The sequence below is a fragment of the Hyperoodon ampullatus genome (genome assembly GCF_949752795.1).
Source record: "Hyperoodon ampullatus genome assembly, chromosome: 1".
In the NCBI taxonomy this organism is placed as follows: domain Eukaryota; kingdom Metazoa; phylum Chordata; class Mammalia; order Artiodactyla; family Ziphiidae; genus Hyperoodon; species Hyperoodon ampullatus.
The window spans coordinates 14,138,985-14,155,975 of record NC_136914.1 but is presented as its reverse complement, the minus strand read 5'-3'; the positions used below and the strand labels follow the sequence as shown (position 1 = coordinate 14,155,975).

The 16,991-nt window shown below is 37.0% G+C and overlaps 1 protein-coding gene across 1 annotated transcript; it reads left to right on the top strand.

The window, feature by feature from the left end:
- Nucleotides 1-4,713: 4,713 nt before the first annotated feature.
- Nucleotides 4,714-15,309, top strand: CISD2 (CDGSH iron sulfur domain 2; the record flags this gene model as incomplete). Its single annotated transcript, XM_079702366.1, has 3 exons — nt 4,714-4,816; nt 13,392-13,606; nt 15,220-15,309. The coding sequence occupies 3 exons, from the start codon at nt 4,714-4,716 to the stop codon at nt 15,307-15,309; spliced, it is 408 nt and encodes a 135-aa protein (XP_079558492.1).
- Nucleotides 15,310-16,991: the final 1,682 nt, after the last annotated feature.

Here is a 16,991-nt window from a genome sequence, read left to right as displayed (position 1 = left end):
AAAACAATATGCTTAAGAATTAAGTGGACAAAAGAGAGATGTGGCTGAAAAGATGCGAATAGCCATAAACGACATGTTAAACACATTTTTAAGTTAACATGACATGGAGGAACCAGGAAATTATCCATCTACTATACTTGGTGTGGCTTATGTACTTAAACTGTTTATTTCCAGATTTTTACAACCTACATATTTTCTAAACATAACAGTCATTAACAAGATATACTGGGTGCATTCAATCTGAATAGCATTATTCTGTATAAAATGCAGCTATCTTTGAGTTTACAAGCTCAAAGGCAAATATAAATTCAAAAGTTAGATAATATAAAGCAACATATTATTAAATGCACAGTGGTATCACAAAGCATATCAGATTCCTGTTTTCTTTAGTACATAGTTCATCAGCACTTGGAGTAGGCTAGTTCCATAAACTCCTGAGGTAAATAAGAATCTACCCTATTTTTTTAATGATTATATATCAAGATTACAGTAAGTGTGGAATTTCTAAGACAAAAAAGGTGGCTTCCAAAAAGAAAAAGAAGCTTCAAAGATCTACATAGAATTAAGCTCTTTATTATGTATGTATACATAAATTTTGTATCTATTTACTTTTTAACTATAATCTTTTTCTAGTCAGTGACTACAAAAGTGGCATCTCAATACACACTCATAGAAATTACAGAATAGAAAGGTTTTTTCCAAGTTCACTCTATTCTACCAAGTGTCTCTAGGAATTTTCTATTAGGCAATTCTATATACTGCTTGTTTTTAGCACCACAAGCATTATGGAAGAAGACTTAAATAGTTTTACCATTTGTTATTAATTTAAAGATACCAATTTTGTTTCTCTAGTTTTGCTTTTATTTCCAGTTTGCTGCATTTCCTCTTAACACTGTGGGTAAGGTGGGCAATTAAAATGTGGTTCCTCAAAAACAAAGGGGAAGTACAATATAAGAACACCAAAATCAAAATCCTCTTTTAAAAAAAGTTTTATCTCTTTAAAAATGTCTGAATATATAAACTGACAGATTTAATAGAAATTCTTTTTAAAAATTTGCTTAGTTTCTCACATAATAATCATTAATTTAACCTCGAACTTAAATCATTAATTTGAGTCCAGGAGGGTAAGTCTCCTCTCAGTCTGTTCAAACATATTAGGTGTTCCATTAATTTCATCTTATGGTTTCAATCTGTCAATCTCCAATTCCTTTTACTTCTCTCTTACTTTGGGCTTCTTATTTGCTTGATCACATGTCCTACTTCTTCTTGGTTTAATCCACACGTAGGTGGTACCCATCCCCCATTAGTTTCTTGAAAAAGGATGAATGAACTGTATATTTGAGAGACTTCAGGATTGAAAATAACTTTATTCTAGCCTTATATTTGATTGACAGCATGACTTAAACAGAATTCTAAATTAGAAGTAATTTTCCTTCAGAATTTTGAAGCATTGCTCCATTACCCTTTCGCTTCCAGAGTTGTTATTAAGAAGTCCAACACATTCACCTCTGTATGCACCATATGAAACCTCTATCAACTTTTTTTCTCTCTATCAACTTGTACAATTTACTCTTTGTCTCTCTACTCGTTATCTTCATAGAGTAGAGAAAGGGGAGGTGGGAGATACACAGAAAAAGAGCTCCAGAAATCAGCACGGGTCCTCTTAAGCATTTTATACTTACAGCAATCTTAATTAGGTCCCCAAGAGCCACATGTGATTAGCACTGGCATACTGCACTATCATACAGACTGTGCAGCCCTAGAGCAACCACTGTAAGAAACAAAACGAGGTTCAGTGACAATAAAAGAGATGTGTTGGGACTTCCCTGGTGGCGCAGTGGTTAAGAATCCGCCTGCCAATGCAGGGGATATGGGTTCGAGCCCTGGTCCGGGAAGATCCCACATGCCGCGGAGCAACGAAGCCCATGCACCACAACTACTGAGCCTGCACTCTAGAGCCCGCGAGCCACAACTACTGAGTCTGCGTGCCACAACTACTGAAGCCCGCATGCCTAGAGCCCGTGCTCCGCAACAAGAGAAGACTGCACACTGCAACGAAGAGTAGCCCCTGCTCACCACAACTAGAGAAAGCCCACGTGCAGCAACGAAGACTCAATGCAGCCAAAAAAAAGAAAGAAGAAAAAAAGATGTGTTGATAGCCATGTAAAAATAATAATTATGACAAAGGTAAAAGCTAACACTACTGTGCATGTCTATGCTTCCCTGGTGGCGCACTGGTTGGGAGTCCGCCTGCCGATGCAGGAGACGCGGGTTCGTGCCCCGGTCCGGGAGGATCCCACACGCCGCGGAGCGGCTGGGCCCATGGGCCATGGCCGCTGGGCCTGCGCATCCGGAGCCTGTGCTCCGCAACAGGAGGGGCCGCGGCGGTGAGAGGCCCGCGTATGGCAAAAAAAAAAAATAAGTAAAATAAAATAAAACAAAACAGGATTTAAAATTTAAAATAAAGGGCATATAGGAAAATATTCCCAAAGTGCACAATAAGGATTTTTTTAATTGGTGGGGTTAGGAACTATCTCCTTTTATACATTAGCATAGCTCATTTAATCCATCAGAAATAGCTAATGTATGCCTACACATCTTTAAATTTTAAGACAAAAAAGATGAAAGACAAGAAAAATGTTTCATCCATATAGACTTCTGCTCATCCCATTTCTTCTACTTAGAAATAGCAAACCAGGTATCCACTGCTCAAGGGAAGCCAGTCACAAAAAAACAACTACATGCAGTATAATTCCTTTTATATGATATTCAAGAACATGCAAAGCAAGACAATAGTGGTGGTGGTGGTGGTGGTAAGAAGATGTGGTTAGCAGGGACATAAAGAAGCTCTACGGGGTGTCTGGTAATTCTGTGTATGTGGACCTGGCTGTTGGTCACATCAATTTATACATTTGGCACTTGAGCATTTTACTACGTTCTGTCTTTTAACTGAGGTATGTATTTTTTATTCCTGTAAAGAAAAACTTCTTAGAGACCTTAAGAATCTCACTGAACACAGCTTGTTTCGCTCTTGTCAAGACAACAAAGCCTCTAATTAAAAACAAATATTTAGTGGCCTTCTCTCAACTTGTCTTCCCCTAATGGATCCACTCCCTCAACCCACCCCTACCTCAGCCATCTCCCCAACAGAACAGGCTCAAGGACAAGGATGTCTGAGATAAACATTTTCAGGATCAACAAGCTCCAGGGTCCTTCTTCCACCAAACCAAAAGTAAGCTCCTAAGAGGAAATTGAAAGGAAACTCGAATGTAAACACCAACCTTTTAATCATCACTTTGTGAATCATCTTCTACACTATCCTAGCTCATGAACATGAACCTGTATCTAAACATCTTTGTAGAAATTTCCATTGTAATTTTACTTTGACATTTTGACCAGGGTAAAATGATAGAAAATAGGCTTATCTAGATTTCAATTAACCCTCTTGCTGATGGTTATTTTTTTTAGTGAAGGGTAATAACTATTAAATGTAAACAGTCCAGAGAATGCTTTTTAAAAAATACCTTCCCTTTCTCACTTTAGCATGAAACACCAAGGAAAAAATAAAAAATAAAACCTACATATTACAGCTGGTTGTTACTCTGAGTCATACAAAATGCAATATTGGACCTTGCGCAGTTCGTTGTTTTATGTTGCTGGTCAAGCGGGGTTCAGAACGGTAATGAGACAGGGTATTGAGATACAAATACGCAACGTGCAATCAGCAGGTGCATTACTTCGGATATTTTACTTCAGCAAAAACATGAAACAAAGTCATGTCAAGTAAGATGCTTCCAGGGACTAAAGCTATCTCCTTTCTTCTTTTTTTTTTTTGAGCTATCTCCTTTCGCTCTTTAATTTTTTTTTTCTGAACAACAATTAAAGTTCTTCACGGATACCTTAGTTTGTAACAGAAGCCCTGCAACATGAAATAAAGGAAACGCGACGCCTTTATGTTCTTTTACCACTTTCCCAGTTTTAGGTAACCGAAAAAAGAACAGATCTGCAGAAGGAACTGAAGATTATCTAAGGACTCCAACGGGTCTCGTCTGAATGGCAAATACCTCAAGGTGTCGGAGCAGGATTATACCAAATGGCCAAGGGGCAGAGCTGTAAGGAGTTCCTAGTTTAGCGAAAGTATTTTAACTTCTTTAATAAAAAAAAACAAAAAAAAAAGCAGACTTGTAGAGGGAAGAGAGCGAAATTAGGCGCCGCGGCGGGTAGAGGAGAAGGGTGCTTTTAAGAGAATCTGCAGTTCTGGGGTCACGGCTGGGAAGAGGACGAGACGAGACGGGCCGAGGTAAAAAGAGACGCCAGGAGAAACTCACTTTTGAAAGGCACTTTCCGGTTACAAAGCACTCTCTTGTGCTTTACCTCCTTCGACACAGTGTCCTTTCTGCGGGCCTCCAGCGTCTACAGATGTAATAGGCCCACCGCAAGGGCCCTCTTCAGCAGCGAGATTCCGAGGCGGGCCTCGCTACCCGTCAGTCCCCGCGGCCACCCGCGCCCCCTCGGCACCCGCCGGGCGCACGCACGTCACCCGGCCGCTGCCAATCGGCGCCGGGCAGGTCGCCTCTCCTCGCGTGCCCGCAACCCCGCCCCGCCCGGTCCAGGCTGCAAGCGCCCGCCGGCGGCTTCCGCTCTCGGCGCAGGCGCGGCAGCTCGGCCGGAGAGCGGCGGGGGTCGGGCGAGGAGCGGACACCGCTGGCCAGGATGGTGCTGGAGAGCGTGGCCCGCATCGTGAAGGTGCAGCTCCCCGCGTATCTTAAGCGGCTCCCAGTCCCCGAGAGCATTACCGGGTTCGCCCAGCTCACAGGTAATCTTTGCCTTCAGCCAGTCCCCATCCTTGCAAGCTTCCCAAGGCGGAGGGTGGGGGCGGGCATCTAAAAACCCTCGGGCCGAGGGGCGGGGCGGAGCTTGGCGGATGGCTCGTGACCCGGTGAGCCTGCGCTCCGAGCGAGGTGGGCGCGCGCCGGCGCTGCTGCCTGGGAGCGTGTGTGAGGCCACCTCTCGGTACTTGGCGGCCCGGGGTGCTTATCTTCGTGGCTGTCGCCAGTGTCTTTACGTGGCGAGAGACCAGGTTTTTGCAGAGAAGGTGCTGAGTTGGGAACGGGCCTATCTCTTTCATCTCCATCTCTCCCTGCAGTGTGCTTGTTTAAAGCAGAGTAAGTAATCGTTACCTAAGGCACTGTGTATCAGGCCGTCCCAGCTCTTGGCTGGGTTTTACCCACATCGTGTGGGTGTGACTGTGTGGGAGAGAAACACAGACATGCACATAATATGTATTGCGGTTTTATTTAGCAGCAAAATTAGAAAATAAACTCCAATGCTATAGGAGAGAGTTGACCTATCATGGGGTCATTTGAGGTCACCTCTATTACTACGTGCCTGGCGGCAATTTAGTTTCCTGGAGTTGAAGGAAAGATACCTTTGCTAGTATGATGGACCAAAAATTGGAAAATGAAATTTAATGAATATATGTAACATTCTGTACTTAAGTTCCCTCCTTTACAAAATAGAACCCAGAACTCGGGATTTCACATCTAAAGGATGAAAATTTCCAGAATGCAGTCAACACTTGGAAGATTTTGTTGGGTTCTGAGCTTTACAATGTAAGTTGGGATATTGGTAAACCAGACACAGGGACTGATTAGGATGATGAGGGGCGGAAAAACCATATTAATAAAGCAGACATTGACGACCAGGGAATGTAAGCATGAATTAAGATAATTTTGAGGTAAATAGGGCTGCTTAGCTTGGAGCAGTCTGGAGATCTATGGTAGCTGACTTAAAATACAGTATTTGGAAGGCTGAGCAGCCGCAGAAAAATAAGATTTATTCTGTGTAGACCAAAAGACAGAACTAAGGCCAAATTAGTGATAGTTATTCGAACATGGATTTTAGCTCCATGTTCAAGGAATTTTTTTTCTTTAATTAGAGAATACTTTACCAAACAAATACGGTGCAAAAAAAAAAAAAAAGCAGTGTCTGGAGGTGGATAGATTAAAATGCGATAAACTAGATAACTGTTCTCAATCTAGAGATTCTTTGCATAATGGTCATAGACATTTGCTCTTGACAAATGGATTGTGAGATTTTTAACATTTTTAGATGTTAAGGGGTTTGATAGAAAGCATGTAATTGAATAGAAAGAGTGGTAACTGAGTAATAAACATTAAAAAGAAATATCGAAACATAGGAACAACATAAAAGTAACAAAATGAAAAAACTTTCAAATCACGTGTTTGTAAACATCAAAGTCTTCTGTTGATTTTACTAGTTTATTCTGATAGATTGCAGCAATTATGTAAAATTTTGCCTTTTTCTCTTCTTATCATTTCTTTTACTGAAGTACTTTACATATTTTAATGCATTCCTTATCTTGTTCTAACAGCTACGTTTGTATATAATCTTATTATAGATTAGCATCACAGTAGGCCTAACCATTCCCCTGCAGCTGGAAATTTGGAATGTTTTTATATATATACTTTATTCATAATGTTCAGTGGTAAGTAGCTCTGTACCAATTGTTATTTTTTCCTTCTTTGAATTATACCCTTGAATATATTCACTAAATGGTAATACCAGTCAAAAGGATATGATCATTTTGTGACATTTGTTCCCAGTTGCCATCTTACCTTAAAAATTTGCATAAATTAACAGCTGAGTTTTTAATAGTCAAGAAAGAAAAAAGTCCCCTCGCTCCCACCTCAGTCCAGTTGAACCTGAATTATGTGTGTTGATTCTGATTGTAGCTGGTTTTATATTAGTTTCAATTTTCTGTAAATAGAGTATAGTTGAAGCAGATGGGAAAGTACGATATTTGATCTGGTGACGAGAAGATTTTCAAACCTTTTTTTTTTCTTCTCAGGGATTCCTACTGTCAACAAATACTTAATTCCTATTAAAGGCATTAAGGAAACTCAACCTAAACCTTTTCCCTCTTGAATCAATAATTTATAGTAGTTTCTTCTTTAAAGCTATTAAATAGTTAATGTGAAGACCAATTCTCAGAAATAATGACAACTCTGATAAATATCTTTATGGTGCCTATTTAACTTAAGTCCCATTACGATGGGACAATTTAGTTCTCATTGTAATGTCCATTTATTTAGGAAATGTTAACATATTTGTCATAACTACTTTATGACAAAAATGAGATAGTCTGTTTGGCACTGGACAATGAGAATATAACAGTTGCAGAATCTGTTTTGGAGCACTGTGAAAGAAAAACTTCAGTGACCAATTTCCTCTCTGGGTCTCGCCTCCTGATTAGATGGTAATAGGTAATGACATTTGGCTCTCTTAAATGAACTTCTCGTAGAATCCATCTTAAACTTTTTTTTTTTGCTGAAATTAAAACCTGGAAGATAACTTTTCAATATAATTGTTAAAAATGTCTACCAGACCAAAAATATTTTCATTTTCTATCTATGACAATTAGAGCAAAAAAGAAGTTTCAGTTCACATTATTGTTGCCTGTTTTTCCTTCCCTATTTAGACCCAGTGGTTTTTTAAAAGCCATGAACTCTCTCATGATGACTCTGCGTTCTTAGTAAACACTTGAAGATCCTTAATTACTACACAGTATTTATAGATAGCCCTTATCTATCAGAAATGCCTTATCTATCTTTGTTTAGGTTACATTGTTAAGAGTGAGGCTTTTAAGGTAAATTAGTATAATTCTACCCTTTGAAAGTATAATGTATTCAAATACATTGACTTTTTAAAAAGTTTTCCCTGTCATATAAACTTTTAAAATAGAATAACAAAACTTCCCATTCAAAAGTCAGAAAAGTTTATACCTAGATTTAAAAGCTAGCTATGAAACTTTGAATATAGTAGTTCTACCCCACTTAAACTAGTTAGCTGCTTTGAAACGTAATGGTTTTGCTCCTAAAGACAAAGCAATGAATCCTAAGACTATAATAATATTTTTCCCAGAGTAACACAAACATGTCAGAGCTGACCCTTCAAGGGCATTAGCTCTGGAAAGGACCAGTTTTGAGCAAAGAATTTAAGAAATGGAACAGAGTTGAAAGCATGTTCATAGCAGCCTTATTTATGATAATCCCAAACTGTAAGCAACCTAAGTACCTAGCAACAGGAGAGTGGATAAACGAATTATGGTATATTCATAGAGTGGAATACTGATTAGTAATAAAAAGGAACAAATTAATGATCCACTGGATGAATCTCAAAAATTTTATATTGAGTGAAAAAACCTTCAGGTATAGGAATCAGTGGTGGGGAGATAGACTAGAAGGGGGCAGGAGAATACTTTCTGGGGTGATGGAAACATTTTACATATTTTTACACATTTTCAGTGGAGGCTACAAGGGTGTATTTAATTGTCACAGCTCAGAGCTAAACACCTAAGATCTGTTTATTGTATGTAAATTTACCTCAATTGTTTTTTTAAAGAAATAGAACAAAAGGTGAGTTTTCTTAATAAGAAAGGGTAATAAATCATTAAGTTCAAACTAAAGAGTTGCATTTATTAACATGTAAATAATAAAGGTTACTTCTGAAAGACTGAAGAATTTTATTTTAGAAAACTTTTATTTTTGAGAATTTGGGAAAATATTTACATAGTTACTATAAGTTGTAAAAGTTTTTTCCCCTTTTCCTAGGTAGACCGACTGTATTTAAAAGTCAGTGTAATTAAAGATTATACTAGCCTTTGTGGAGAACAATTCTGATGTCATTAAAACATTTTCTTCCATGTAACCACTCTGCAATTTAGAATTCCTCAAGTCATCAAGTATTTATTGAGCACTTACTATAGGCCAGGCGATGCTCTAAATACTGGGACACTGTTGTATTTATAGTCGTGAGTGGAAAAAATATTTTAAAATTGATTATTAATCTCATTTTATTGGCCCTTTGGTCCTGAATAGTCTATATTAGGTTTTAAGTGGTAATAGTAATGCCATCCATTAAAAATATTTTACTTCAATCTTTCTGTAGTTCAGAAATGAAGTCATTTCTATGTTGTACCCATAATAATACATAATAAAATATGTTATGAAATTATCAGCAATCAAGTTGCCAGTATTATTTTTATGGTATCATTATATGCAACCTTTTCAAAAAGGAAAAAAAATACAGCAAAATAGAAATACAACAAAATGTTACCAACTCTTGACTGGTGGGATTAAAAGTTATTTTATTTTTTACAACCTTTCTAAATTTTCAAATTTTGTAAAATAAATGCTATTTCTGATAATCCTAAAACAATTTAAAAGTGTACTATACAAAATATACATTATACCTAACAGTTAGTAGGTAATAGATTTCCCTTCTCAGTACCTAATATATCTGCAGTAGCCCAATATATATCAAACAGGTTCATAGGAAATAGCCAATCTTAAAGGTTGTTTTTTAAATTTCTTGTTTGACTTTTCTGTATTTAATATTTATTCACCAAAAATCAGCCTTAATAAATGTACTTAAAATGATTTAATTGAGCTTTACAGACTGTATTATTTTCCTTTATTATCTTTTATGTAGTTAAATTGAAGTTTGTCATCTTTAAAAAGTAGATTTTACTAAGCAAGACTGTTGTATAAATTGTTACTTTGTTGTAGGAAATAATAGTACCTTTCATCACTGTATTACTGTAGAGTAGTGTTTTACCAAGGAATTAAGTGTCGAAGGACAATGTTTTCTGAAGTAGATTTTAAAACAGTATTAATACCATTTATTCCCTGAGGTTTGTGGGTTAAGCTAGGAAATGCTAAACTTAAGAATCTAAGTTAATGTTTTCATCTTTACATTCTCATTCATTGACTTTTTTACTTTGAGTCACTTAACCTCTCGTGACTTTTTAATTTTGTAATATACATAATAATACTTAATGTTATCCTACATTCAAAAAACATATACTGAATAAGTACTGTTTCAAGATACTATACTGGATGTTGGGACCAATAACAATCTAAGATATTTATTGCCTGGTCTAGAAAATAAGTATAAATAAATAATTACAGTACAATATGGTGAGTGAGAAGGGGACTGACATTTGTGCTCTACATTCATTCATTCATTAAGGCACTCATTTAACATTTATGAGGTATCTACTTTGCGCCAGGAAGAGTAGTACACAGCGCCTTTTCCTACAGGCTCGTGGAAGAATCAACTTTATAAACAGATAACAGTAGTATGATAAAAGAAACTGCAGAAAAGGGGCTTGGAAGCAAAGGAGGGAGTGATTAATTTTGCTTTGGGAAATGAAGAAAGATTTCTGGAGGAGGCATATTTGACCCTAGTTTTAAATGGTCCACATAATGAGTCAGGCCACAGATAGAAAGGCATGGCAGACAGAAGGAATTCCTTATGCAAAGGACACAGGAAGCCTGTCACTAGGTAATAAGTAGCTTTGGCTGGCTTCAAGTACATGAGGAATGGGATATTTGTGGGAGTTGAAACTGTCAAAGTAGCCTTGCCATGTTATAGAGATGGTACTTTATAGAAACAGTGATCTATAGCAGCACTATCCAAAAGCCTTTCTGTGATGATAGAAATGTTCTCTGTGCTGTCAAATACGGTAACCACTAGCCACATGTAGCCCTTGAGCTGCTGAAATGTGACTGGTATGTCTTAGAAACTGACTTCTGAATTTTACTTAATTTATTTAAATAGCCACATGTGTATTAATTGTGTTTTTTATTTTCTATGTTTTATGATACTCGGACATCTTGGGGGCCTTGCTGGCCAGGGAGAACTTGCCCCCTCCAAGGACTGGCTAATGCTAGGAGATAGTAAACTACTTGCCTGTGAGCATACTTTTCATATGCAAACCAACCAATCCAAAGCCTACACTCCAACCACTTCCTTTATCTAATTCTCACTTACCAAGCCAGTATTTCCCCTGCCCTAAATCACCCAGGGCCAGATATGAGACAACTAGGGACCACCCCTATAGCCCAGAGCCCACTGAAATTATTCAAGCCAGCCAATCCTAAATGTTTACTCTGCCCTACCTTGCCTTTTCTGTAGAAACCACAATAAAAGCTTGTGCCCTTTCACCTTCTACCTGACCAAGGCTTGTACTTCCCCATGTGGTCCTGGGTGGCACTGTGTGCCCCCTCCTCTTGGGAATTGTAAGTAAACTTTACTTTCAAGGCAGTTGTCTCCATGTCTGTCATCTTACCATACCTGATTAAAACAAAATCCTGGGTACAAATCAAAACAGCGTGGCTAGTGGTTACTGTATTGGACAGCACAGATCTGTAGGTAGACCCCTCCCCCCCAAGAAACAGTTCTTTGTCATTTCCAGAACTTTAATTCATTCAAAAGATTTATGTGGAGTCTTTCCACTTTTGTTATGAGAATAGAACAGCCAGCTTGACTGGCAGGATCTTATCGTTACAGAATTTCATTCTGGTGACTAAAAGATTATATCCCCAAAGATTTCTACTATATAACATTGTCAGGTTTAGTTAGCAAAATATTTTTTTGAGAGGAGTTGCTCCAATCTTCATAATATTAATAAAAACTACCATTTAGGGCTTCCCTGGTGGCGCAGTGGTTGAGAGTCCGCCTGCCGATGCAGGGGACACGGGTTCGTGCCCCGGTCCGGGAAGATCCCACATACCGTGGAGCGGCTGGGCCCGTGAGCCATGGCCGCTGAGCCTGCGTGTCCGGAGCCTGTGCTCCACAATGGGAGGGGCCACAACAGTGAGAAGCCCGCGTATCGCAAAAAACAAACAAACAAACAAAAAAAACTACCATTCATTGTGTATCCTCTCTGTGCCAGGCACTCTTACAGGTGCTATTCATACGTAAATAGGTTGATTCGTCCACAACTCATATCAAACCTTTGGCGTGGTGTTGTATCAAAAATAATTTCATTTTGGAAGAGTTAATATTAAGCCAGTCTTTGAGTAGTTTTACTGAGAGAAGAACAGATAACAGTTTAGATCTCGGGGCTTCCCTGGTGGCGCAGTGGTTGAGAGTCCGCCTGCCGATGCAGGGGACACGGGTTCGTGTCCCGGTCTGGGAAGATCCCACATGCCGCGGAGCGGCTGGGCCCGTGAGCCACGGCCGCTGGGCCCGTGAGCCACGGCCGCTGAGCCTGCGCTCCGCAACGGGAGAGGCCACAGTAGTGAGAGGCCCGCGTACCGCAAAAAAAAAAAAAAAAGTTTAGATCTGTTGAATTTCATTCATAGTGATTGAGAACAGGCTTTGCACTTACTGTCCTGGACTAAACCTGCTTAAGCTACAGTTTACACACATGAAAAATGGGAATAATAATGGTGCCTACCAAATACAGTTGTTTAAACTAACACAGTGTTAAATGAGGTAATACAGTTGCACTCTTAGCATAGTCTGTTCATTTATCATTAATATTTATTAGTATGCCTTAGCACATGACCTTCAATTTTTCTTTTTCTCCACTAAGCTATTTCTACATAGTGTTTATTAGCAAGATATCAGGTTAGCACTCAGTGAAGGATGACAAGTGATAACTCTTTAAAGGCAAAGGATTCCCTGCAGAGCCCAGCAGAGGCAGGGTACTAGCCAACATTTGATAAATGCACGCTGAGACAGTTATCTTGGCTTCCTGGTGTGTTTGTCTCCACAGGCATAGGAGAAACTTATATCATTTATAAGTGATATAAATTTCATTTATATCACTTATATTCCCTGTCCCCCTAAGACAGTGCTGAGTACTACAGAAGGCTTTCATGAACACTTATGGAATAAGATGTATCTAATGAGAATATTCAGGATGTGAAAATTTCGACTAGCTCTTTAAAACAGCTTTTACACAACATTTAGGTGTTTCTTTAGGAATCACTGTGCCTTACCAAAAAACGTAAATTAAAGCATTGAAGACATGTTCTTTCTGAAATTATAAATCAGTGGTAAGCTGTTACGGGGTATTCTGTTGTCTGATTTTAGACATGGTGGAAATGTTTTCTAAACCTATAAAATATATCACATTGAATTTTGTTTATAATTATGGTGATCATAATTCCTGAAATAAAACTAAACACAAATATACTTAGTGAGGATAATGAGATAGGATATTTGGTAGAGGACCCATTTCTGAAAATTTTGTTTTCCAGTTTCAAAAGTCTCAAGTCAACCCACAAATAAAATAAGGTGGTCCTAGGTATAGGTGCCTTATTCACAGTTTTACAGATAAGTTAGATAGGTAAGAAATTAAAGTGAGAAGTGAAGAATAGATAAAGAATAAGCTCAAAGATGAGACATGCTATTTGGGTTCTGTTTTTTTGTTTTGTTTTGTTTTTACAGTAGGTCCTTGATGGTCATCTGTTTTAAACATGGCAGTGTACATGTCAATCCCAATCTCCCAATCCATCCCTATTTGAGTTCTATTACAGGAGCATGCAGACTTTAACAAATCTGTACATGTTTAGTTTCAGAATGGCTTCGATTATTGCCTTTCCTTGGTGTACTTGCACTACTTGGCTACCTTGCGGTTCGTCCATTTCTCCCGAAGAAAAAGCAACAGAAGGATAGCTTGATTAATCTTAAAATACAAAAGGAAAATCCCAAAGTGGTGAATGAGATAAACATTGAAGATTTGTGTCTTACTAAAGCAGCTTATTGTAGGTGTTGGCGTTCTAAGACGGTAAGATGTCCATTTACATGTCCACTAAAATTTTGTGCAGTTAAAATGGTTTTGCTTCTTAAATCCCCAGTTTTGCGGTCCTGTGAAATTAGAGATTTTTTCATAGTATTCAGCACTGAAAGTCTACTCTAAATTAAAGGTCGCCTCTTAAGATCGCTGTATTTCCTACATTAGAAAAGTTAGACCAGCACAGAAACTTGGTTGGGCAAATTACTTAATCTTTATTACTCTGTTTTAAAATCTGATAATATATCAATATCACAGAAATTTTTGAGGATTTAGTGAGACGATGTATATACAGTGCCTTGTATGTAGTATGAGTTAGTAAATAGTAAGTATAATTACGGATGATTTTTAATGTGGAAATTAAAAATGAGTTTGATGGATGCAACTAGAGATTATCTTACTAAGTGAAGTAAATCAGAAAGAGAAATACAGATATTGATACCATATGATATTACTTATATGTGGAATCTAAAGTATGACACAAATGAACCTATCAATGAAGCAGAAACAGAATCACAGACATAGAGAACAGACTGGTGGTTGCCAGTGGGGAAGGGGTTGGGGGAGGGGTGGAGTGGGAGGTTGGGGTCAGCAGATGCAAACTAGTGTATATAGGATGGCTAAACAACAAGGTCCTACTGTACAGCACAGAGAACTATTCAATATCCTATGGTAAATCATAATGGAAAAGAATATTTTTTAAGAGAAGTATGTATGTGTGTAACTGAATCACTACTGTACAGTAGTAATTAACACAACATTGTAAATCAACTATACTTCAATAAAAATAATAAACCAAAAAAAGGAGGAGTTTGGAGTGATAAATTATAAGTAGTTGATGAGATCTAGTTTGATCATAGGCTATTTGAGGCTTTAAATCCAATAGTGCTCATCATCGCATCCTTTGTAATAACAAAATCTTAGAAACAGTCTAGATATCTGATAATAGAGGAATGATTAAAGTATGGTATAATACAAGTGATGGGATATTAGGAAGCTATGAAAAACCATGTTTTTTAAAGAATATTTAATAACATGGGAGTGTGATGTAATATAAGCTAGAAAAGCGTATTACAGTATGATCTCAATTTTGCTTTAAAAAAATGAGTACACAGTAAATACAGAGGAAAAAATATACCAAAATGTTAATTATTGTTACCTATGAGTAAGTTTTTAAAGTATTTTTTAAGTGTTACGGTGTGCATGAGTTTTATAGTAAGAAAACGTTATGAAATAATTTATTTTGAATTTAAATTACATCCTTTTAAAATTTAAAATAAGTGATGAGGTGAGCTCAGATTTAGAGCTTTATAGAAAATAAGAGCTTATTTTGATGCCCTTTTATAACTATTGTATTGACTTGTTTGGAATCATCCAAAGCTTTTTATTTAAAATCTACCAAATAATTAAATACTTAAATTTGTTAGATTTGCTGTAGTATTGGAATGTAGTTAGGTTAGGTAGAGAATATATCTGTTACTCAGGAAAGCTATCGGATGTGTTTCTCCCCCCAAAGTAATGGCCTTTTCTTTATAAGAGCATGTCACAAATATTTCTATTTATTGAATCATTTAAAGAATAACACTTGTAATTTTTTTCCTTTTTAGTTTCCTGCCTGTGATGGTTCACATAATAAACACAATGAATTGACAGGAGATAATGTGGGTCCACTAATACTGAAGAAGAAGGAAGTATAATAGTAATGAATTAGAATGGAATTCAATTGTGTGCTGTAAAAACTTATAACAGTATTTTTCCATTCTTTGTTTATAGAAGATCTTTCAAATGGTGGTCTTAATTATTGCTACTGGTTGAATAATTATTTCTGCCAATTTATTTTCTTGTTACACTACTGTTTATATTTGATACTTTGTATATTCAGACAATCATTTATATAAAAATTAAATTGTGCAACCCTTTCATTCTGACTTCAAAGAATTAATGTATCTTCCTACAATAAAACCAACATTTAAAAATTTTAATTGAGAAAGCTTTTGGCAGTGAGTCCAAAGCTGTTCGTTTGAATGTCAATATTTTCAAAAGAAACTGTACTTTAAAAATTTCTCTCTACATTATTAAATATATTATTTTTTAGTGCTCTTCTGTTTTGATCATTTGAAGTGATTTTTCCCCTTTTGGTCTTCCATATTCCATGCTTTTTAGATCAATAAGAAAATTATTGCTGTCAAGAATTGCTCGAGTTTTCAAAGAGAAACTCTTTACTTTATAAATATTGTTCTCTATAAATATGAATATCCCAATTTCAGAAAAGACAGGAACTGGGTATAAAAAGTTTCAACAAGGAACGATTATTTACATTATAAAAGACTTGTTTACTTTATAAAAGACTTGTTTGTGTCTGTTTATATGTGTGTATGTCTGACTCAGTGACAGGGTGGGGTGGCAAGAACACTTACAGCTAAACCTCGTGAGCTGCTGCAGTTTGAAGGTCAATTAAAAATAAAGTAAATCTGAATATATCTTAAGATGATAACAGTTCAGTGTTCAAAACTGAGTCTATATGAACATTTTTCTCTTTATTCAGTGTATACCAATCAAACATAAAATACAAAAGGCTTGCAAAATAAACTTACTGGAGAATCTTTAAAACTTGTAATTTTTTAGCCTAAGAGTCTATTTAGGTTCATATTGTAATTCTTATATTAGTAGCTATCCTTAAGTCTGTCTATTAAAGCTACAGTCCAGTCAGTTCACTGTGCTTTCTTTATATATGAAGAAGATTTGGGAGGCAGACATATTTAATTCTTCCAATGATCTCAAAGCTAATAGTTGCTGAGCACTTATATGGAACAGACACTGCTCTAAGCATGGTACGTGGATGTTTGGTTTATTACATGTATCAAAGCTTCTATTATGTGATCCTGATTTTCTTGAGAACAGCAGGAATTTTAAAGGTAGGGTTAGAAATGTAGGTGTGGTTTTGAGGAATTTTACTGTTCGTACAAAATTGTTGCTCTTTCCTCTCCTCACCTGCGAGTAGGGAGAAACATAACATTGCTCTCACTTTGGCTCTGGGTATTTTTTCCCTAAGACCTTTTCTTCAACACCCTTAAGGGGCTTCACTGTCAGATTAACCAATTATTTTTCCACAGTTGATCACAAGACTTGGAAAAAATCCTCCTCACCAGAAGTTTGGCTATTCTGGTCTGTGGTCATGAAATGCTTTTCTTAAAAAGCATTCACTGCAAATCAGAGCAACGTGGCTTTGTACATGTTCTAGTGGTTCCCATTCTTAGATTTTACAGAAGGTAAAATTTTCCCCAAATGTGGAGATTAAAGTGACATTATTAAGTAAGAACATTTAAAAAGTTGAAAACTATCTGATAAAAGGTAATGTTAACATCCTAAAGGTAAGAAG